The sequence below is a fragment of the Physeter macrocephalus genome, chromosome 18 (genome assembly GCF_002837175.3).
Source record: "Physeter macrocephalus isolate SW-GA chromosome 18, ASM283717v5, whole genome shotgun sequence".
Lineage (NCBI taxonomy): Eukaryota > Metazoa > Chordata > Mammalia > Artiodactyla > Physeteridae > Physeter > Physeter macrocephalus.
The window spans coordinates 100814180-100830547 of record NC_041231.1 but is presented as its reverse complement, the minus strand read 5'-3'; the positions used below and the strand labels follow the sequence as shown (position 1 = coordinate 100830547).

The following is a 16368-nucleotide window of genomic DNA, read 5'->3' as shown; positions in this document are numbered from 1 at the left end:
TGACTGAACTGAGCTCAGTTCTAGTTTCAAATCTCACCCAGCTCTAGAGGGGCCATCTTTGAGACAAAACATGCCAAAATAGGGTACAGTCAGGTTCAGGTTTAGATTTCAAACAGTTTGTTGTAATTTTGTTTATGGTAAAAAAAAAAAGGAAGGCCCCCCAAAGATAATACTCTTTGTTATTCCTGAGGATATTCGATGAATGAACTACAGACCATAAATAAGTGTCAAGGATCACTTCTTCTGTGCATTTCTGTCCTCTGCAGTTGCTGGATCACGATAGGTGCTCAATAAATGTTTGTCCAAGTGACTGAACTGAGCTCAGTTCTAGTTTCAAATCTCACCCAGCTCTAGAGGGGCCATCTTTGAGACAAAACATGCCAAAATAGGGTACAGGTTTAGATTTCAAACAGTTTGTTGTAATTTTGAGTCTATTTCTTAGGCTTCAATTACAGCCATGCTTCTGACCCAGAGTAACTAGTAGAATTTGTTAGATCTTCCTGGTGAAAAAGGAAATGATCAGATGGGTCTCAGATACCCTGAAATACGTTCCTGAAAGCTGCATGAGGGGGCAAGCAGAGCTGGGAAAACAGGTGTCGGCCAAAAATTTTACAATACCCTTTCCCACCACCAGAGGGCCCACTTCTACAGCGAGGATGAAGCACTGATTTTATTTCCGTGAAATGGATTCAATTTTCTTTCTTTTTTAAACAGGGAAAAGTGTCCCCCATGAATCTGTGTTCTGGAAACTTTATTACACCCCTGATTTTGCGGTCAGATCAGAACTTCCTCATGGTTTCAGCACCGAAACTTACTAACCAACTGGTGTCTTTGCACCTTTCAAAAGTGCACCCTCTCTTACGGTCTTAATTCCCACTCGTCTCACCGTCCTAAGGAACAAGTCATCACCCTCTCTATCCAGATGTGTGCAGTGGCCCCTCGACCAGTCCCCTACCCTTTTTGAGCCCCTAGCGTGGTCTACCTAGCAGCCAGAATGATCTTTTAAAAACACGAATCAGATCATTTAGGAAACAGTATAAAATTCTACCTCTTATGAGAACTGGTAATGGGCGTGCAGAATTGTTTGAATACAGTTTACAGAAGGCATAGCTTCGGTGGGGGAGGTGGTATTTTCTGAAGCAGACTCGTCATCTTGATTGGTGGCTGCCAGGCATTTCCTGAGCAGACTTCACAGAGGCAGGAGGTCCAGAAAAGTCCCTGGTGACAGGCTGAGCCCGCAAAGGGCACTGTGATTGTATTTCGCTGGTGCCCTTCCTTCAGAGAGTCACAGACCCTGGAGCATGAGCTATTAACTGTTCTAGTGACCAGGAAACATTTTATTCTCTCTGCTTACCTGGAAGGTATCTTGATTGCTTCAAATAGTACTGTTTAGCTGTTGAAGCAGTTGACAATTCAGAATCGGATTTTAGGGAAATAGCAGCGGGTAAGTTCTTGTTTTCCCCTGTTGAGTGGTTGGGGCCTGCAGGTACCGACTCTGGAAGCCTTGAAAGTCAACATAAAGTAGCATCACCGGGTGAAGAACGGGAAGATGACGGCTGCTATGCTCTCGCCCACCCTCCGCACATCTTTTCAAGCCAGTCAGTGGTTTCCATCAGAGACCTTCTGCTGATAGGAGACAGCCCCTCTCCCCGACTAGATATCGGGCTGTGCATAGAATCATCCCTAATACTGGACAGTATGAGGCAGAAAGCTTTGAAGCTAAGCAGCAAATCGCCTGTGTACGGTATGTTTCCATTTTTCCTGCGACTCCTGCCGCTGTGGATCTGTGATGTGGGAAGATGGCATGTTGGAAGGGAAGAGAATCACAGCCATCTCCAGCTGGCTACTCCAGCAGCGTGTAACCACTAAGGTTGTTAGAACACGGTGTAGGCTGGGCTAGGAGAACTGAAGTGGGGACGTGTTAGGAAAGTCCCCGGACAGAATTTCCAAAGAGCCTAATGACATACAGAGACATCATGCACTCGTTGAGATGTGCCCTGTTCCCCAGAAGGCAGAATCGACTTGGGCGGTGGCGAGCACCTGGCTGGGTGCCTGGCGGGGACCGGGAGGGGTGCCTCTGTCCCCCAGTGCCCGGCCTCCCACGGCCCCAGTTCTGGGCGGGAACGGAGGCCTTCCGGCATCCAGGCTTAGCTCTGTCTAGCTCCCGAGGCCACCTGTCCGAGCGGCAGCCTTCGCTGCCAGAGGATGGGGCTGCGACTGGTTTTGCTGCCTGTCGCTCTGTGTGCAGCCCTTGCACCACGACCTTCTCTCCCACCTGTGACCGGGCCTCTTCCTGTGCTGAGGCCTGGCCCCCCTGGCCGGCTCTCGTCACCTGTCTGACCCCAGGCCTCCGCGGTTCCCCCCCTGGGAAAGTCCTGCTTACCACGTCGACCCCCTCAGGGATGGTCACTGATGTGATTGGCCCTTGGAACTGCTGGCCACCACTTTGGGGTGGCCCTGGACACAGGGAGCCCCCTTCATTAGAAACAGCCCTACTCATTTCCGGCCACTGTGTTTACACCCTGCTTTCCAACACAGGCTAAAATACCCTATTTCTAAATGCCGGGTGTTCCCCTTAAGAGAAATACATACGTATAGGACCAGGAAGGGCAGCGAGCCTTCTGAGGTGAAGAGCCAGTCTTCTGATCTCCCCCTTTGGTTAGCACCTCAGCGCTTGTCACACCCTCCCTGGTGCCGGCAAGACTGGAAGTGACTGAGAGGTGTGACTTTCTGACTTAAAGTGGAAGGGGGGTCCAGCGGGTTTATGCTGTTCTTTCTCAAGTTTGTGGATTTCAGGGAGGAGTGCCTGTGGAACTTGGGGATCTGGAAATTGACAGACTGAGAACGATCTCCCCACGGAAAGTCTCCGTCTACCTTCAGAGGTATGTGTGCTCCAGAGTGAAGACTTCTGCCCCGTGTACCGTGCCAAACAGCTATGAGAGAAACCTCCCTGACTCGTGCGCCATCTTTTCTCCCTGTTCCTCTTTTGTTCCAAGGCGGGGCAGGGACGAGGAGAGGAAACTCTTTTCCCAAAACATTCACCAAAATTTCACCCATCTTCACCTCAAAGTTGAATAATGCACTAATGATGATGCCAGCTGAAAAGGGGCTGCTTCAGATACCAAACTTGCAGGAAAGGTTCAGAGAAAGATCCAAAAAGCTTAGAACAGCAAGCCAATGAAGGAGTAGCTCTGAACGCCCCCACCAGAGGAACCCGTTACCTTTGTAGATTGTGCTTTGCTTTTTGAGAAGAGGCGTGTGGATTTCAAATGGGAATTACGGTGATCACAGTGTAACAGGGGACACGAAAAACTGAACTAGAACTCCTTCCTCCACACGCGCTCAGCCCCTGACGCTGAGAACCGTCACCCTGAGGGGTCAGGAGTCTTACTTTTTCAGAGGTGAGCACAGAGATCTGGATTTGACAGGAGAAACAACATTAAGCTACTCCTTGTCTTTTATTTTGTTTTTTTTTTTGCGGTACGCGGGCCTTCCCGTCGCGGAGCACAGGCTCCGGACGCGCAGGCTCAGCGGCCACGGCTCACGGGCCCAGCCGCTCCGCGGCACGTGGGATCCTCCCGGACCGGGGCGCGAACCCGCGTCCCCCGCATCGGCAGGCGGACTCTCGACCACTGCGCCACCAGGGAAGCCCACTCCTTGTCTTTTAATATGTACACTCATTTATACTTAATGAGCAAAGGTGATGCCTGATGAAAACACATTTTCCCAAGAAATGTGAAATCTTACCGAAACGGAGAATCTGTTTTCCTCGTTGCTTTGGAAACACTCACGCTTGGCTTCTTGGAATGGGAGACTCCGGAGTCACGGTCCTCAAACTCTTCCCAGGCGTCTTCAGCCTTGACCACAGGCTGACCCCAGCGCCGCCTGGCACCTTTATGGCCCAGAGTGCCATTTGGCTTCTGTGGTGGGAAACCAGTATCGTCATCTCCAGTCGGGTGCCGAATGCCTTTTATGTGCAAGCTATTATATTTGATGCTAAGAGTCCCCATCCTCAAGGAGCTTTCCATACAGTTAAGGAGATAACATATATACATATTGAAAAGTAGTAACAAAAATAGGTAGCACATGCTAAAACTATGATAGGAAATTGAGAGAGGACAGATCGCTGTGAACTTGGGTCGGGGGAGACTTGAATACGTAGGATCAGAATTGGCTCTTCGTTGATGTGTAATCTGGAAAACTGCCACGCGTGGCTGTGTCTCTTTGGGCAAATGACTTAACTTTTCAAAGCCTTAGTTTCCTTCTCCTTAAATGGCGACATACAGTATTTATCTAACTTAGTGTTTTCGGATTTGATAGTAAAATACATCGAAAGGTTTTAGGATAGGGCCTGGCACATAAGTGTTACTGTAGGTTAGGTATTATTGTTGTGGTTGTTATTCTAGAGTTTGGAAGTGGAGATGCGTAGAGTACGTCTTTTTAATAGGAAAGTGCCAGAGTGTGTTCCAGGGGAAAAGGGCAGACTGCGTTTACCGAAGCAGATGGTTCGTGCTGGATGGAGGATAGGGTTGTAAAGACAGGCCGATGCTATGTGATGATGGGCCTTCATTGTATGCCTGGGACATCGCAGCTGTCCTATGGGCAGTGGAGAACACTGGATGTTTTTGAGATTAAAAAGTGATGTGATAAAGGCAGCATTCGAGAAAGGTCAGGCTCCTCAGATAGGAGGCCTTTGCAGTTACAGTGGCATGCGGTAACAAGAGCCACCACGGGTGGCATGCGGTGACAAGAGCCACGGGTGGCATGCGGTGACAAGAGCCACGGGTTCACAGTGGTTAGAATGCTCAGGAAAGAATACATTTGCTGTTAACAAGAAATAAAAGGTCTGGACTTTTTTCTGTCTCTCCGAACAGAGGTCAAGGAGAGTGTAGCAGACACTGCTTCCTCACTAAGATTTTGTTCAGGGCAGCACTACGCCCACGTAAAAGATCTGAAATGCCAGCCTCCCTTGCAGCTCTGTGTAGCCATGGGACACGACCTAGCCGGTGACTTGTAAGTGCAGGTCTGTTGGGAGGGGCTTCCACGGGAAACAGTTTAGGCTCTGCCGGCCTGTGCCAGCGTCTTCCACTCTTCCCGCCTCTGGAAGGCAGACGCAACCCCAAAGGAGCGGCGGCCAGCTGTGGCCACAGGACCGAGAGCCACCTGCTGAGGAGGGCGGTAGAGCAGGAAGACAGAGCAGTCTGGTTCCTTTTATGAGCTGCACCAGCCCTGGCTTACCCACCACCCGCCTTCTCGCTATGAGAGAAAAACGACCCCTCGTGGTTTAAGCCACAGTGGTCAGGTTCTGTCTAAGTCACTGAATGTAATCCTGTTGGACACAGAGAAGGAAAGGCAGGGACGACTTTAAAAACGTGAGCCTGACTGTCTCAGAATGGTAGCTCTGTTAACAGAAATAAGGAGCGAGGAAGAAGACCTGGCCTGGGGCAGACCATGCGGTGGTTTGGGGGCATAGAAACTGAAAAACCCAAAAGGCAATGGAAAACTGGGGAATTTGGAAGCAAGGTCAGCAGATACAGCTGTGTTTGAAGTAAGAAGATGCTTAAAGAATGAATGTGCCATTGCTTGAAGCTGATGGTGCCACAGTGATGGATGATGAACAAAAAGTGTTATTTGCCAACTTCTCTTCTACTCTTGTTTCTTGGTCAGAGAGAATGAGCTCCAGACTAAGGAGAATAAGAAGATCTAAAGCCCCAGGTGAGTAGAGTTAATCAAAAGTTATACTTGGCTGAGTCCGAGACTCTTATTATTTCAGTTGAACTGTATGTTAGGGTCCTGCTGAGCAATGCCAGTAACATCAAGTCGTCGCATGTCTAAGAGGATTGGAAAGGGACAAATATTAATAATTTTTATAAAGTAGAAGGTGGATTTTTGCAAACTCCACATTAATAGGTTTGGTACCAGATGAGGGCAAAGATTCTCACATCAGTTATTAAAGAGAAAGTTTCTGAGCACTAAGGAAAAAAGGTGGTAGATCACCCAGGCCACCATTTTTCATAAAAAGCAGACAGCGAATGCATGTAGTCTATATGGCCTTCAGCAAAGGAGGTGACAGGGTCTTCTTTCCTGCTATCAAAGAAATGAAGTAATGAAAGGACAACAAAGGAGCATCAGTACTGTCATGGGCTGAATGTTTATGTCCCACCACGACTTATACCCCAACTCCAATGGGTTGGTATTTGGAGATGGGGCTTTGGGAGGTAACTGGGGATGAGATGAGGTCATGAGGGTGGGACCCTCATGGTGGGATTAGTGCCCTTAGAAGAAGAGAATCCAGGGAGCTGCTTTCTCTCTCTGCCATGTGGACAAAGCAAGAAGGTGCTGTCTCCAAATCAGGAGGAGGGCCCCACCAGGAATCAAGTTGGCTGGCACCTTGTTCTTGGACTTCGCAACCTCCAGAAGTGTGAGAAAGTAAATTTTTGTTCTTTAAGCCACCCAGTCTGTGGTATTTTCTTATGGCAGCCTGAGCAGACTGAGACAAGTACATAGTTCAATAATCTGACCAAGAGTACTGATTAATGGATCAGTATCCATCTAGAGGAAGGTTCTAGGGGCTTGCGATCCCAAGGGCACATTGCTATCCTGTTCATCGTGAAGGTACGGGAGGAAAAAAATGAACAACCATTCCACAGCTGGTGACAAGCTGGGCAGAATGGTTAAACTGAGAAGACAAAATAAGGGTTCAAAAATACTTATTAGAAACGTGAGAGGTAAAAGTAAGGTCTTCCAGTTTTTGGAATCCTGGAGATCAAATACACAGTGAGAGGTGATTGAGCAGAAGCACTCGTGAAAGCGGACTTGGGAGCTTTAGTTAACAGAGTGCTCCGTCCCCGCTCTGGAACTCATTAGCCATCTGAAACTTCCGGGCTCGTTTGTTGGGTACTTCAACTTAGTGAATGCACGCGAGAGGGCGGGAGGGTGTTGCATAGTGCGTGGCACTTAGTAGCTGTTTAGTAAAATGTTAACTTCCTCTCCTTCCCTCCCAGCATGAGTCAACATTTTATGGGCCTTCCAAGAAAAGAAAAGTAGTCCTTGATGGCACGAGTGAACACAGGGTTCGGGAACGTTGGCGGTGATTCACCCCGTTTTATATTTCCTACCTACTGTCTGCCTCTGGTTCTGGCAGGGGAAGCAGGAGGGTGGGGGGACTCAAAGGCTCCTTCATACACAGGAACCGAGGGTCACTCAGTCATCGGTGAATGACATCCCAGTGGAGTACGTGAAGGAACTGAGGGTGTTCCTCTTAGAGACAGGGGCAGATAATGTAAGGGGCGATTTTCAAATATCTGAAAGGCTGCCTTTCTGGAAGAGTGCTTAACTTTTATTAAAAGCTACAGAAACCAGATTTTAGCTCAGTATGAGGAAGAACTTTCTAGTAGTCAGAATTGCCCCAAGGATAACGTGGACTCCTCAAGACCCTGGAGGTGGTTCAAAAACAGTGTGGACAATTATTCATTCATTCATTCAACAGATATTTGTTGAGAATTTACCATGTGCCAGACACTGTTTTGGGTTCTGGGTCTGTATTGAGAAACGAAACAGACGGACATCTTTTATATCTTCCCCAACATTTTTAGAATGCCTAGAAACAAAATCCTAATGGAACCAAACCATCGCATCCGAAGTGTCATTATGGGCTACTTACGGTTGGCATGTTTTTGACGATACTTGGAAATAGTGTTGGCGGCTGTTTCTGTTGATTCTGCTGCTTGGGCGCTTGCTGGACACCCGTGTTCTGTGGCGGCTGGATGGACTGCAGTGGCTGGTGCCTGTTTTTCGGCTGGGGCTGTCCGGCGGTCTGGTCACTTATGTCTGGCAGAGGCTTAGGTTCTAGATCAACTACAGGTGGCTTTGACTCTAGTGGTTGCACGTGCTTATTTAAAGGCTGTTTCGATTCCAGATGATGTGAGGAAGGGCCTAATACTTGACCAACTTGAAAATATGGGTGTTTCAATGCCTAAAGAGGCATGGAAATAACAAATGGAAAACGGTTTCACCTAAATTTATCGCATATAAACTCCTGTCCGGCGCTGGGCTAGGCCTATATCACTAGTCTAGGTAAGCTTCAGGGATTTAGAAAGCATCCAGTTTTCCCCTTATGTGATGACTTTAAAAAGATACCCAGAAAAAAAACATGATTTGAGAAGTAAATTTCATTTAAAAAAATGAAAAAGTACATACTAGTAGAAAGAATGTATAACTCACTTGTAATTTTAACATCCAGTCAAGGCAACTGTTCTTTTAAAGACTGTATAAAAAACAAAGTCTAGCTTATAAGCATTGGCTGAATTTGATGTGATTAACTCAAACTAAAACACTAGATACTGATAATGTTTTAGACTCCATAAAGGCATTAAGAAATGAGTTAAGAAAGCCTTCTACGTAGTCTATTTTAAATGATTAACTCTAACATCATATAAAATTCAGGGTTATTTTTAGCTTAACTATAAGTACATGTCTACTAGCAATAAAAAAAATTCTAAGAAATTGAAATAAGCTTTAACAATATAACAGCAAAGAGAAAGTACTTATGGGAGTAAACTATAAAAGTACTAGTAAAAATGGTCACTGAGTTTTCACTAGATCAGTCATCAAATCACTGTTACTGCATGGAAGTGGGGGGTAGGGGACAGAGCTGGTGACTATCTGGGTGACACAGGCCAGAGCAGTGGTTCTCAACTGGGGGTATTTTGCCCCTTCGGAGACATTTTTTTCATTGTCACAGCTCGGGGGCTGGGAGGCGCTCCGGGCATCTAGGCGCGCTGTCAGGTATGCCGCTCAATATCCTACAACAAGCAGGACAGCCTCCCCACAGCAAAGAATTAGCAGGTCAAAGATGTCAGTAGTGCCGAGGGTGGTGAAAACTGGTCTGGAGAGTGTCTGAAGCTCTCTGTGCAGCTCAGCTGTGGATACAGGTCCCCTTGTCAGTACTACATGTCTGGGTGGGGAGGGAAGTTCCCAGTTCTGCTGTTTTGTGTGTGTGTATCGGGGAAGGGGCTGCTCCTTAAGCTAATCAAGCCCTGTTCCCCTGCACCTCCTGCCCTAAGCCAGCACCCACCTACGGGGAGGCATAGCCCTGACCCACAGTTAACTTCTCAGGCGCGCAGGGGCAGATTTTAGATGGACAGAGGCAACTCCTGTAACCTAACCTCTCCCTGTCTCCCTGCTTCCACTAAAAAGCAGGGCAGTGAACTAGTGAACAAGGAGGAGGTGAAGGGCAGGGAGGTGTATATTTTGGCAGAGGTAGAAAAAGGTTTTCTTCTAAGTTTCCCCTTAGAAACTTCGTTGTGTCCCCTACCACACCTGATGTGTGTGTTAACTACATGGGCATTGCTAAGGGGAACTCAACAACTGCAGACGATTTAAATACATCAGTACCTGACACATAGAAGGCACTCAGGTTCTGAATTAAGTAGCCCCATTAATTAGTATGTCACTGTCCCTAAGTCAATAGTGTACATTTTGGAGCTAGAAGCTTTCTGAATGTTTTGTAATTTCAAGGCTTCATCTGTAACTTTTCCTCTTTAAGATACCAGCTACCATCCTTAAAGAAACAGAGGGTCTTTAAAAAATAATAACTTCTTTTTTCCTGTTAAGGGAATATTGATTGAATAGAATAAGGAATGTATGGAAAGTTCTCAAGAAGAAATTAAAATCATCTCTAAAGCCAACACCAAGAGAAAACTACTGCTCACATTTTGATGTTTTTCTTTTCAGTACTTCCTTCTAGTCTTTCATATACATTGTCTTTCATATACATACACATATATATAGAGAGAGATTTTACCTTACACAGACTTGCAGCTTCTGCAACTGTAAGTACCTCATGCCTGTACCCCACTGTTGTAATTACTATCATTTTACAGATTATTTTAATGTTTGATAGGGCAAGCTGTCTAACCCTACCACTGTCCTCTGATTACTTATTATTGTTCAAACCTGTCTTGGCTATTCTTTCCTATTTGTTCTTCCAGTCGACCTTTAGAAAATACCTTTAGAAAAAACCTCCTCAAATTAATTTTTTTTTTTTTTTTTTTTTTTTTTTTTTTTTCTGTACGCGGGCCTCTTAACTGTTGTGGCCTCTCCCGTTGCGGAGCACAGGCCCTGGACGCGCAGGCTCAGCGGCCATGGCTCACGGGCCCAGCCGCTCTGCAGCATGTGGGATCCTCCCGGGCCGGGGCACGAACCTACGTCCCCTGCATCGGCAGGCGGACTCTCAACCACTGCGCCACCAGGGAAGTCCTCAAATTAAATTTTTTTAAAGCCAAATAATTATTTGGTTTATTTCAATCCTCAATTTATATTTAAATAACAATAAGAATACCATAAAGCCTGTTACGACTTTTAAATTTAAGCCCTTTGCAGATAAAACCATGGCGTTTTCAAGACCCCGAGACAGGATTCATCTGTAGGTGTTGAGGGTATAGTCGCCAAGGAGCCGAGCATGGGTATCACACGCTGCCCTCTTGTGGGAGCCGGAGAGGGACCATCACTGCAGTCCTGCGGGGGGGACGATACTGCCGGGTAGAGGGAGCCCGAGTCCTCTACACGGTAGGAGAGCGTCGGAAAGTCTACTAGGTTGTCTAACTGAAGAGATGCTCTTTTACTACCTGGGACAAGTTTCTTCCTAATTAGCTTGTCAGGTGCCTGAATTTTTTTTCTTTTGACTTTTACTTTATTCTTTTAAACTATGAAATGAACACAAGCTCATCATAAACATTTGGAGTCATACAGAAAATACAGCCTATCCTGTGCAAATCAGGTCAACATTCTTCTAGCTCTAAATGTGATGGTTTGTTATTTCATGGTTGTCTTTCTAGCCCATTTCCCATTCATCCTCCAGTCTGCCACTGCCTCAACGTTTAGAGCTCGATCACTTTGCCAGAGAAAGAAGGGAAAGGAAGAGGCTAGATGGAAAAAAAGTGTGAGCAAATTCCAACATTTTTAATGCCTCGGGTAAATGTCATTTCCTTTGCAAATTCTTCCTTAAAGTTTACCACCATCCTTCCTCTGGGTGGAAGGACCATCCCTATACATCTCTCTGTTAACTGTCTCTAAATTGTCAAAGCACTCTGTCCCCCCAAAAAGTGTGGTAGAAAATTGAGTACATTGCAGAATGTGCCACCAGGCCAGGAAAGGGGTTGTATATTCATATCTGAAATTCCAACCACCTAACATCCTACCAGGCACGAAGTTTCTTAGTTTGTGCTCAATAAATATTGAAAGAATAGTGATTTCAAAACTTCCTTGAAAGGTTATTGAAGTGGACATTCATTCTCTGTGCAGAATCCATTGTGCCTTCATAGCCAGCCATCTGTTTCCTTGGTGGTGGAGGAGGGGTCACTTTCCTCCTAGTGCATGTCATCTATAAGTGGAACAGTAAATCCAGATGCCTCCACCCTCACCTCAAAAGCCAGAGGAATACAGCTTTATTCCCCCAGACAGTTATCCTCACCGTTTAGTTTTCTAAGGCTGTTATCACAAGTACCACAGATTGGGTGGCTTAACCAGCAGAAATGTATTTTGTCACCATCCTGGAGGCTAGAAGTCAGAGATCAATGTGTCGACATGCCTGAATTTTTACCATTAGAGATTAATTCCTTTCAGCCTCAACCTCCACAGGGTTCCTCATTGGAACCACAAAACAGAAAATCACTGGAGTGGCTATTTTTGCAATTCTCCCAAGAATCTTACATGCCTAGAAGTTAAATCATTACGTACACTGGATGTCTTAAGCTTTAGGGCTTAATTCTCTTGGTAAAACTCTGGTTGAAAATAGACTTGTCTTTGTAAAGAAAAATACCCCCGATATTGTAAAGCCTCAAATTAAAACAAACAAACAAACCCCCCCACACAACTATACCAGGGAGATCTGTCTTACCTGGCTCGCTGTCGGTCGTTTCTTTGGATCCCAGCTCAACATTTCAGTCATAAGCTGAAGAGCTTCGCTGCCGGCATTGGGAATAAGAGTTTTTAAGTTTATAGGGACACACTGGGGAAAGCGGAAATTCATAGAGGATGCAAGCTGGTACCCTTCCGGCCAGTCACTCTGTTTAAGGAATATATAAGTGGGGGAGGGGAGGCAATAAGTAATTTGTTTCTAATGATCAGTTTAAAACAGTAATAATATAAAAATCACTTGTGTATGAAAATGTTAATGTTGACTCATATAAATAAATGTGAAAATGAAATAACCAGACCACATACACAATTCAGTGCTATAAACAGTATAGAAAGAACAGTGAGTTGAGAATTAGGGAAAAAATGAGAAAGCACTTTCATAAATTTCAAAATGTTAAACTCTGGTCTTTTGGATCTTGATGGTGATGATGGTACCCAGGTGGCTCTGAACAAGTAAGGACAAGCGATTTACAAAGACACTGATTATTACAGAGATCCTCATTATATGTTATACATTGCATCCAATGTCAAAAACTGCACACAGCTGGGAAATGAGTTACGTTAAAGCTTGAATAGCTGCGTTAACTTGACTGATGTTAACTACGAGGCATACGCTCATTTAATTCAGGTGTAATTATACATACTTAAACTTATTATTTTTGTTTGTTTGTTTTTTTTTTTTTTGCGGTACGCGGGCCTCTCACTGCTGTGGCCTCTCCCATTGCGGAGCACAGGCTCCGGACGCACAGGCTCAGCGGCCACGGCTCACGGACCCAGCCGCTCCGCGGCATGTGGGATCTTCCCGGACCGGGGCACGAACCCGTGTCCCCTGCATCGGCAGGCGGACTCCCAACCGCTGCGCCACCAGGGAAGCCCTTAAACTTATTAAATAAGTGCATCTCAGAAAGTGAAGTCTAGCTGAGTGCAATAGTTAATTGAAAAGTACTCAGTTCAAGAAATTAAAGAGCCATGGCAGAGGTATATAAATGTAAACAAGAAAAGGTTAAGAGAAAATAAAATCCAGGACACCTGGCATTAATGAGTTGCTCCCAATGGACATTCACAGAACAAGTAGGAAAGAGGCTAAGCACGTAGTCATCAGCTGGTCATCAGACCAAAGTTAAATACATAGACTTCTAAACATAGAGAATTTTCCCTTAAGTTCTTAAAGAAAGGTAAGCCCCTTTTTTCTACAGTCTGGTGGGATTCTGGCTTCTTGTAATCCTCATCCCATCCCAATAAAAGAAAAAGACTGATTATAAGAAAATTAACCCTTAAAGCATAAGCCTTTTTGAAAATGAAGATATCAGCTAGCTGGCCAAAAGTTACAAATAATCAAAAGTTATAACAACTTAAGGACAAAAGTACTTACTTTTTTGGGAGTCCCTAAAACTTGGCAAATCTTAAAGATTTCATCGACCTCACTTGTCCCTGGGAAAAGTGGTCTTAACGTGTATAGTTCAGCCATTATACTCCCAACAGCCCACATGTCAATGGGAGAGCTATAAACTGAAGATCTTAATAAGACTTCAGGAGCACGATACCTATGAAAATAGAAAACAAAACAAAACAGGCCATTTTGATGGTAGTTTCAGAGGTGGAATGGTAGTAGGATTTTGTTTGGTCAGGCATTTCAATCGAGAACCAGGTGTTCACTGCCTTCGGTGTATCAGGCATCTATCTGCCCAATGTGTTGGGTATTGACTAGCACACATTTTTCCTGACCACAGACAAGTAGTGGAACTCAAGACAACTATAAACGAAGCGTCCAAGTGGCCTAAGGTAGGGACTCCAACAAATAAATGTGGAAATGCTATATGATAATTAAGAAAAGGCGGAGAAGCTCTGAATGGAAGCCGATACGTTCTGAATGGGAGCAGTCGTATAATTTTACAACGCATTAAATCCTGATATATTCACATGAAGGATCAAAAACAAAAGATTAACAAAGATTATCCCTGAGTAATGGGCTTTTTCCCATCTTTTTAAAAAAAAATTATTTTATTGGGCTTCCCTGGTGGCGCAGTGGTTGAGAGTCCGCCTGCCGATGCAGGGGACCTGCCTGCCGATGCAGGGGACACGGGTTCGTGCCCCGGTCAGGTAAGATCCCACATGCCGCGGAGCGGCTGGGCCCGTGAGCCACGGCCGCTGAGCCTGCGCGTCCGGAGCCTGTGCTCCGCAACGGGAGAGGCCACAACAGTGAGAGGCCCGTGTACCGCCAAAAAAAAAAAAAATTATTTTATTGAAGTATAGTTGATTTACAATGTTGTGTTAATCTCTGCTGTACAGCAGAGCGATTCAGTTATACATATATATACATTCTTTTTTGTAGACTTTTCCATTATGGTTTATCACAGGATGTTGAATATAGTTCCCTGTGCTTGTTTATCCATCCTTTTTTGGCTTATCTGTTTGAAAGTGTTGATTCCTCAATTGACTCAGTTTCCTTAATTGATAATATTTTTAATTAGAAAAATATTTATAAGGCAAAGGTAGCTGGTGGAGGATATTCTCAATTTTTTTTCACGTTGAAATGCATAAACATTTCAGCCTAAATGCTTTGCAGCATTGTCCTTTGGCTTCCATTCAGAGTAGCTTTCTTTGACAGCTTTGAGATATAATTCACATAACATACAATACATCCATTTAAAAGCATACAGTTCAGTGGCTTTATGTATATTCACAAGAGTTGTGCATCCATCATCACAATCAACTTTAGAACATTTTCATCACCCCCAAAAGAAACCCCACACCTCTCCAATAGCCCTACGTTCCCATTTCTCTAATCTACTGTCTATCTATAGATTTGCCTATTCTGTCACTTCATATCAATGGAACCGTACACTGTCTGGTCCTTTGTGACTGGCTTCTTTCACTGAACATGTTTTCAGGGTTTACCCATGTTGTAGCATATATCAGTACTTCTTTCTATTTATTGCTGAATAATATTCCATTGTATGGCTATACCACATTTTGTTTATCCATTCATCACTTGATGGACATTTGGGTTTTTCCCACTTTTTGGTTATTATGAGTAATGTTGTTGTGAACATTCATATACAAGTTTTTGTGTGGACATATGTTTTCATTTCTCTTGGGTATATACCTAGGTGTGGGATTTTGCTGGATCACATGGTAACTATATGTTTAACCACTGAGGAGCTGCCAGACTGTTTTGTGCCATTTTCCACTCCCACCAGCAATGTATGAGGGTTCCAGTTCCTCCACATCCTTGCCAACACTTTTTATTATGTTTTGATATTTTTAGGAGACAAAATTGTTTTGAATGTTTTGCCAAATTTGGATACTGAAAACAAGTATTCTCAATTTCATTCCATTTCAGTATAGAATCTAAATTTACCCAGTTGAAACTAGAAGTTCCTTAAAAAGATTCTTCCCTGCAAGAGGAGATTTTCCAATTCTAATTATACATATAAAAAAGATAAAACTAGTACACTTTGAGCTCTTATTTAATTCGGTCAGTTCCTCCTTTGCTTTTGTAGGGATAAATATCATTATCTTCCTGTTTGCAAACTTCATTTTCAATAATTGCAGTTTCCCATAAACTTCAAGAGCTTTGGGATTTTGGCGTCCATTTATCAAAAATTCTGCATGAAGATTTCCAAGTGGTTTGAAACAAAATGCAACCAAAATATGAAGGGATTATTTACAAAAAAAGCTAGATACCACTGTAAATCATTTAAATCGACTTGCAAAGTAGTTTTTCAAAGGCTCAAACAATTCTAAAATTCGAAGGACAGACGGCAAAGAGAGAAAGCACGTACAGCCACGCTGCAGCCGTTTTTGTAGTCAACATCAACAGCATCACAAAAATTTTGTAGTGCAGTTACCCTCTGCGTGTATGTGTAATGTGTAAATTCTGACAACTGCAGCTTATTTTGGTTGGTAGAATGCAAATTTAGCAGCTTATTTGGATGCAGTTACAAAATAGATATGCATCTTAACCAATCCAAATAAATTTCTGCTTTCTAGGTTTCTTAATTTAGTAAGAATACTATTGTTATGATGCTAGGCGTCACTAAAACTTGTATATGTATTACCACTGCAAAAATAATTTTATTTTCAAAGGTTTTAACTGAAGTTAAATAGCATTCATAGTAATGTCAGACATTTCACTTTTCAAGGAGTGACCTTCCAAAAGCTTCACTTTGATTCTCTGAATTGTGATGAAAAAAATCAAACGATTATTAGAAATAAGGTAACTGATTTTTCTCTTCGAAGCCAGTTGGAAGGCGCTCATTTAAAACTGACTTTGTTAATTAGCCATGTGTTAAAGTGTGAACTTGGTTTATGGGTCTCTCATGTTACCAGATCAGACCAGGGAGGAATCAGGAAGCATACAGCGGAGGTCGATTAGACGTGTCCCAGCTTGTTTTTTTTGTGTGTGTTTGTTTTTTTGCGGTACGCGGGCCTCTCACTGTCGCGGCC

General features: G+C 44.1%; 1 protein-coding gene across 3 annotated transcripts in view; it reads right to left on the bottom strand.

Annotated features, from left to right (window-relative positions):
* MAK (male germ cell associated kinase) overlaps positions 1–16368 on the bottom strand; it is a 48896-nt gene that overhangs the window by 12720 nt on the left and 19808 nt on the right. For all 3 annotated transcript variants that reach the window (XM_007100199.2, XM_007100198.3, XM_007100200.3), the window contains 5 exons: positions 13292–13463; positions 11900–12067; positions 7664–7975; positions 3748–3920; positions 1355–1503 (listed from right to left, as the gene is read on the bottom strand). In XM_007100199.2, the coding sequence (XP_007100261.1) occupies positions 1355–1503; positions 3748–3920; positions 7664–7975; positions 11900–12067; positions 13292–13463 (974 nt within the window). The remainder of the gene's footprint in view (positions 1–1354; positions 1504–3747; positions 3921–7663; positions 7976–11899; positions 12068–13291; positions 13464–16368) is intronic.